At 44.0% G+C, this 7,800-nt stretch overlaps 1 protein-coding gene and 1 long non-coding RNA gene across 2 annotated transcripts in view; one reads left to right on the top strand and one right to left on the bottom strand.

The window, feature by feature from the left end:
• STAT1 (signal transducer and activator of transcription 1) overlaps positions 1-7,800 on the bottom strand; it is a 172,704-nt gene that overhangs the window by 51,672 nt on the left and 113,232 nt on the right. Inside the window, exon 11 of the mRNA XM_019662344.1 lies at positions 1,019-1,153. Coding sequence (XP_019517889.1) covers positions 1,019-1,153 — 135 coding nt within the window. The remainder of the gene's footprint in view (positions 1-1,018; positions 1,154-7,800) is intronic.
• Positions 1,439-7,800, top strand: part of LOC109393281 (uncharacterized) — an 8,969-nt gene continuing 2,607 nt past the window's right edge. The window contains exons 1-2 of the long non-coding RNA XR_002126221.1: positions 1,439-1,520; positions 4,327-4,456. This is a non-coding gene — a long non-coding RNA (uncharacterized LOC109393281). The remainder of the gene's footprint in view (positions 1,521-4,326; positions 4,457-7,800) is intronic.

Raw genomic sequence — 7,800 nt, 5'->3', positions numbered from 1 at the left:
ACGTAATCAATAAATCAATAATAGTTTGTTGAATTGAAATCTAGTATATTTCAGATTGCAACAGAAAATAAAGGGCAAACCATATTACGGTCCAACATGCATCCTCATTAAGCAATGGTTGCATATCGTATTATCCTAGAGGCTCAAGTCTTATCTACGTCCCATAAAAACCACCACCTCTCCAACCTACACAGCATCTAAAGCACAATAAACCATAAACCTATGTGTCTACCCCCAAACTCTTCGGTACTAGTTGGCATTTTTTTAAATTAAAATTAATTGTATTATTTGGGGGTTTGCAGGTAAAATACAGTAATACCTTGATTTGCGGGCATAAGTCATTCTGGAAACTGCTCGTATTGCAAGACATCGCTGGTTTACCACGTTAAAATGTATTAGAAATGTTTGGTCGTCTTGTGGAACACTCGCAAACCACGTTGCTCGCAATCCAAGGTTTTGTTGTCACTTTTATATTCTAAGACATTAAGCTCCTTCATCCTTAAACCTAGATACATAATTAAGCTCCAAAATCATGTACTCATTCGTTTCCATGATCATATACTGACCTGTCACCTTATGCCCCAGCGAGGGGCAGGGTGGGGATTCAACCCAAGCAGCAGCTACACACAGCACTTCAAGTGTCAAGACAATATTGAGTCTGCATGCACAGGATGCCAGCTTCTTTCTAACCCAGACAGCTCTCCAGGGGTGGCACACGGCAAATGAAAACTTTCTGTGAAAAGAAGGTAACTTGACTGTGGTGGAAAGGGGCAGGAAGGAAGGCACACGGGGAGATAATTGTATTTCACAAGACATCTTCACTGCCAGAGCTCGACTGGCAGGGGCAACCATACCATCATCGAGAACAGCACCTGGGATACTCGGGAAGCGCCTTCCTTCCGGGATGACAGATTCACCTGTTAGCACTGGTGCAGGCCCAGTGTCCCGCTGCCCCGCCCCGACGGCGCTGGTCCCAGAGCATTCCCACCCTGGCACCCGGAACCTCACGCCCACTCACTCTGCGCGAAGGGTCGAGCAGGGAAGGGCGAAGGCGCGGTAGTGCTGCCTCTCTCGGGAGAACCCAGTGGCCTCTGCTCTGCCTGCGGGGTCTGACCTGTGTCGTTCCAAGTGCAGCCGAGCCTGTCCGCAGACTCTGCGAAGGAAACCGAAAGTACCAGCCTGGAGAAAAGGCAGCTCCAGCCGCCCCGCCTCCTTCGCCTCCACCAATCACCGGGCCTTCCGCACTCGGCCAATGGGACGCGGCTGTTCTGCGGTCGCGCCGCCTCCCCCCGGGAGCTGCTGCTTAGCCAATGCTCTGGGTCCTTTGTTATTTTAGCCTTTGCGCAGGGTCCCCGTGTGAATGACGTGCAGTTCAAGCTCTGTGTTGCAACTTAGCTGACTGGCGGTTATGTTTACACATTCTAGAGAGCAATTAAAAGGAAGTTCTTTGTTTGTAAAGGCCCAAACTTGGAGATCCCTGCATTAGCCCCCTATCTGAGAACCCGAGTCAGAGGACACAGGTAGGGGCATTGGCCTTCTAGAAGATCAGCTTAGCAGCTGACCTCCGTGTAGCTAAACCCTGGGGACGTTTTTCTGTTCTCACCTACTTGAACGCTCAGAAACCTTCCGCACAGTTGATGTCTCAGTTTTTTTTTAACACTTCTTTCTTGACAATGATGACGACACACACGGCTTCTTTGCTTCTTCCTACCTGTCTGGCATTCTTTCTCCACCTCCGTTTCACCTGTACTACCAAATCGGTCAGTGTTAATTGTCAGGGTCCCCATCTTGGTCTGCTTTACCTACATTTCTCCTTACGGTGTCCTGGGATGACCTCACCGACAGCTTCCCAATTTTCTTCTAGAGGTGAAGGGCTTCTGTATGTGTATCCTGTCCATGCCTCCTTCTAAGATCCACACCCATGTGTACAGCCCCCATTTGACTCCCTACTTGGACGTCCTGCAAGTTCTGCACACTAATTATGTTCAGACCCAACTATCTACTCCTCAAACCTGCCCTCTTTCTAGAAATGGTACATGTGGGATAGCTAGGAGTTATTTTTGACATTGCCTTCTTCCTCACCCTGCACACCTCTTCCTTAAGCCTTGTTTGATTCTTCCTTCCAAATATTTCTCAAGTCTCATCACTTCTCTTATGCCATCTCCCCTTTTCTCTCATTTAGATTACTGCTGTCGATTCCCAAATGGCTGCTACACCTCAGCTCTTAACTTTCTTTTAATCCATTCTCCCTATAGCAGTTTGAGTGATTTTTTTTTAATTGCAAAGCAAATTATGTGTTTGTCAATCTGAAAACCCTCTAGTGGCTTTTCTTATAAAATTCAAATTTCTTAATAGACCCTACAAAGTAAAGCACTAGTTTCCCTATCATTTTCTCTAACCCCATTTTGTGCCACTTTCCTTATTTCAGCATTTTGTTCTTCAAATAAGCCAAGTTCTTTCCCCAAACTCAGGGCCTTCTCACCAGCAGTTCTCCATTTGGAAAACCCCTTAAGCCAATGTCTCCCTCCCCCAACTTTTTTGATGGCTAACTTATCTTTTATGTCTCAGCTAAAATCTCAGCTTAAATGTCACTTCCCCAGGTAGGCATCGCTGAGGCCAGCGTAGATAAGATCCTCTTGGAATATATGCCCATAAAATCAATTAGTTCCTTCAAGTAGATGGAACTTGAATGAAACCTTGAATAATATGGCAACTTTGGGTAGGAAAAGGATCTAAATAATTTCCCAGAGATATGCTTATATATGTATCTACTATAGTTTTTTCTCTGCCACTTCTATATACTCCTTCCTGTCACGTATTCAACCTCACAAAACTAGTACTGAACTGGTGATAGCAATGACCCTTGGTACCAAAGTGGCAGCCTTCTGTGAAAAGAGATGCTAAGCCACCAAAAAGAGCCCTTCCCCTCCTACTCATCTGCACTAAGGGCCCAGACAATGTTTGAGAAAAGCTGACTCCAGGAAGGGTAGATAATATGTTTAAAATACCTTTTTTCTGGTACTGTAAAACCTGCACATAGAGGAGCTTTAATGTTTATGGGGGAATTAACTAATCTTGTGTAAACAGGATGTTTCTCTTTGGCTCTCCACATTCTGATTGTTATCAAGTTCGAGGATGCTTCCTTCCCTATGCCTTCATTTTCCTTACAGTCATTGACAATATCCTATCGCAGGCCTTCATCACATCAGAACTGGAATGCTACAATAGACACCAGAATTCTTGCCCCTTCCTGTTCCATTATTTTTTTCCAAATTAAATGGTCTAAAACACCGTATTTACATAGTCATTTCGCACTGAAAAGCCTTGCCAACTCCCATTGCATTTATGATAAACACAAACTGGTCTGGAGCCTCCACAGAATGTCCCTACCTTTCTTTCCAGCCTTGTCTCCCATTGTCCCATTACTCAACTCTGTCCCCTGCTCTCTCCTCATGCTTTTAATTTTACCGTTTCTGCTCCTTTGCACATACTACAGGCAAGTATTGCACATACTGAATGACTAGTCCTGCCCATTACTCCCTTCACTTATTTAATCCTTACCCAGTTTTTAAAACTGAACCCAAATTGTATGTTCTTCTTCTGGAATCACATGCACCTGTGGTGATCACTCTGGTCTCTGAAATAATATGATATATTAATTGTCTCTATTTACACTGACAATCATTACACCCTCTCTTATATTATGGTTTTTGAAGTGCCCAAGTCGTATCCATCCAAGATTCTAAGTTCCTGGAGGGCAAACTATATGTATTTTATAAGTGTGACTGTTTAATATATTGACAGCTTAAAAAACAACCAAATCAAAAAACAAATCAAACAAAAAACTGGAGATACAAATATGACAGGCCCAAATGTGTGACGGCCTCCTTAGAACAGTCAGCTTGGGAAGCTGTATCTCTATTCCAACAATGTTAACTTTGCAAAAGGCACACATCTAGAAAAACAAAAATAGCTAATACCATGTCTGATAGATTGTATTATTTTTCAATTTTTGTCTTTCCCTTCCCACTCTCTGTCATGGAGTTCTGTGGATGCTTCCTTCCCTATGCCTTTATTCTCCTTAGTTTTACCATCATTGACAATACCTTCTTGCAGGCCTTCATCACTTCAGAACTGGAATGCTACAATAGACACCAGACTTCACTAAGAGTGGAGTACACCTTCCTGTGCGTCAACTCTGGCCTTGCTGTGGGACTTGCTCTGACTAATGGGATCTGAGCAGATGTGAGGGAACTCAACTGACCTAAGACTTTGCATGTTCTGTGTGACTGACTTGTTTTTGTGTGCTTCCTCCTGGCATGGCAGGTTCAAGCATCTGCTGCTCCTCCAGCCAAGGTCCTGGAAGGAAAGATGTGTGGAACTACCTGGAGCAGAACTGCTGCAGCCCAGCTACATACCCATAAGTGAGACAGTGGGATGTGTTTGTTGTCCTTTTGTAAGTCACTGAGGTATTTTGTGTGTGTGTGTGTGTGTTTTGCCATTGAAATAGCTGACTACTTCATAGATGACAGAATCAAAATTTGAAATTATCTGGACAGGATAGAATGCTGCTAGGCTGAAACCAACTGGATAAAACTTCAAAGAGTAAATGCTAAGATCTGTATTTGGGTTTGTAAAAAAGCAACAAATGACAGGGTACCCTTTGCAGCCAGTGCCCAGCTTCTGAATAGTTCTCAACACTATATCTGATCACTAGCAATCAATCAGAAAAGGCAGGTAAGATGAAGCTTGCTATTTGCCATCTCTCAACTGGTGTATATTCAAAGGAGAATCAAGGATGGTGAGGAGCCTAGAAACCACATTTTATGATGAGTAATTAAGGCCCTGGAGTAACTCATAAATTCACATCACATTATAGTGGAAAGGCTCTTACAAACTATGCCAGACCTCCCATTTGGAGCAAATTTAGTTTTGCTTGGAGAAAAAGAGACAGTGTCTTTCCTAATCTTCACTGATCCCTGCTTTAATTCCCAACCACACAGTTGTATTTATTTGATTATATTTACAATAACTAGAAACATAAAGAATACAATGCAGCCTACAAAGCCAAAGTAAAAAGATATATATTATCAGTTACACATTCTCATTGTAAAAAATTAGGAAGGATCTCCTGGTAGATTGTTTTCAATGATGGCTCCATTATTCCTTTTTCTGTAGCCACACTCCTTTGCAATATGACTCTGCAGCTCCTTCCAGCAAGAAGTAGGGACTATTTCTCCACTGGGCTAGCTTGTAAATTGCTTTGACCAATATTATGCAGCAAAAGTGACATTGTGTCATTCTGAGCCTAGGCCTTAAGGGGCCTTACATATACCACCCCCAGCACCCTGTCCTGCCTCCATGGCAAGACAGACTAGCCTGCTGCAGGGTGAGGGTGTACAGGCCCCAGCTGAGTCCTGTAACTGTCAGGGCTCAAGCCTCAGACATGGGAGGGTGCCTAGGCAAGATCAGATGGCCTGACCCGGATGACCAGAACTGTCCAGCCTACCCTAGACGCATAAGCAATGACAAATGGTTGTTGTTTTACCCCCACTGAGTTTTGGGGTTAGTTTGGTTTGTTATGTAGCAATAAATCACTGATACAGATTTGATGGGGATAAGCAAAACATCCTACTACTGAATTATAAACAAAATTTCTCAAATGATGCAGGCCCACTGCCCTTCCCCCACCACGAATATTTTCTGTGGGGTCTGCCGTCCCCCAGTGGCACCCTATCCCATGTGTTCTTACCACACACCCATGAAAAACTTACTAGCTCTGTGCTCTATCTTTATGGCCTTGGTCTGTTTCAAAATGGCAGCTACAAGTCTGATGAAAAAAACCTATAGTAATATGTTAAAGACATTCCCTGTCCTTCCAGCAACTATATTGCATTTCAGACATAGCTTTTTCTAATGTTGGTTGGTAACCTAAATATCTAACAGTACAAATTACACTTAATCAGTGTAGGTGAGCCATATTTGTTAATCTGTAATATAATGGAATTGCAATTAAGGATTTGTAAAATTTCCTGCAGTTCTTTGGATTTTTGATAGTCATATGATACAATATTAAAGTTATGCTTTCAGAGACTATTTAGTTACATTGGAAAATACCCACGTATAAAATTAAATTAAAATGCAGGATAGAACACATAGTACTATCCTAGTACTCTAAGAATATATATAAATGGAAACACACTGAAACAGAGAGAAACAAAAAAAGGAAGAGGAGAGAAAATATTTTAAATGTTTCTGGGTGGTGGATTACATCTTTATAATTTTTTTTTTCCAAAAATGTCTATAATGAGCACTATTACATTTGTAGCCCAAACAGCCTCACGAACACCTTTTGGAGTCCTGCAGCTCACGTCTGCCCTGAACCGGGTACAGTAGGGCAAGTGCTCATAGGCTCTTGGGAAAGTTTCCAAAACAGCGGGCCAGGCGCGCGGTGGGAGGGACGCGACTGCTCAGAAGAGCCGCCCCACGTGCTTTCGGGGAAATAGCCGGGGAGCAAGAAGGAGCGGGATTGAGAGGAAACCGAAAAGCGAAAGTCAGAGACGAGAGGAGCAGCACGCAGGCGCGGGCCCGGGGCTTTCCAGCCGAATGTCCGCCAGCCTGCGGTTCCTTAGCCCTCCCCATCCCCCCCCCGTCCCCCGCCCCTTTGCCGGGCGGAGTCTGAGAGTAGTGGACCCTGCACAGATGAAAGGCGGAGGAGGGGGTGCCCGTTAACTTTGGAGATTAGGAAGGGAACATTTTCTAATTGCTTAACTCGCTGGAAATTTCACCCATCCCACTCACACTCCCAATGTTTTCTTTCTTCCCTTGGCCCAGAATCATACCTTTTCCCTCCCTCACTTTTCTAGCTACACAATCTGCACGTGTGCTAACTCAGATCTTATTGGCCTTTCAAGCTCTGACCCTCACCCAGCTGGGATGCTTGACCTTAAACCAGACATGTACATGGGGCTGACTATTTCTTCATCTGCCCTTTTGCTAGATCTGCAAAGGTGGCTTTTCCTTCTCCTGGAGTCTTCTCGCCCCCTGTCGTTTCTTTTATGGTGATTATACCAGAAGGGGTGGGGGAGAAGTATAATGGAGGAGAATAGTGTAGTCACTGGACATCATTTCAAAAGTTTGACAGGCTGAGGAACAATCATTTTGGTCATGCCTGCTACCTGGATGACTTATTGAATGGTTTCAGGAGGCACTGACCTAGTTTCTTTGGGTTCCACTCAACCACTCTGAAAGGACTCTACCTACTTAGGGTGACTTCCAGACCAACCTAGGACCTCCAGTGTGTGAAGGGACTTACCTTACTGGACCACAGCCTCCTGCCTGGCATGAGAGTGAGCACCGGTCCCCATGGCTGCACACAAACACACCCGCAAGTACACTTCACATAATTCCCACAGTGCAAATAGATCTTTATTTTCCCCTGTTAGAAGGAGAGGACAGGACTGGCTATGTAATTTCCAGTGCAAAATGAAAATATGGGGCCCCTTTTTCAAAGTTTATTAAAAATTTCAAGAAGGCAACAGCAGAGCATTAAATCAAGAAGGATGGAGCTTTTCTGAGTGCCCGGCCCTGTGCAACTGCACAAGTAGCACACCGTTGAAGTCCCTAGTGTGGCTATTTGGGGAGGGAGTTTCTCCTGTAGAAACCTTGTTACAGGTTTACTTAAAACAAATGAAAACTTAGACATAATGAAGAAACAAATTCTGACACTATCGATCCTGTAGCACTTTGAACAACATCCAGAGCCTTCAGCTTTCCCTGTAGAGCTCTACGTGATCTGGT

This window comes from Hipposideros armiger, unplaced genomic scaffold (assembly GCF_001890085.2).
Source record: "Hipposideros armiger isolate ML-2016 unplaced genomic scaffold, ASM189008v1 scaffold_372, whole genome shotgun sequence".
In the NCBI taxonomy this organism is placed as follows: domain Eukaryota; kingdom Metazoa; phylum Chordata; class Mammalia; order Chiroptera; family Hipposideridae; genus Hipposideros; species Hipposideros armiger.
This window is presented reverse-complemented; position numbering and strand designations above follow the sequence as displayed.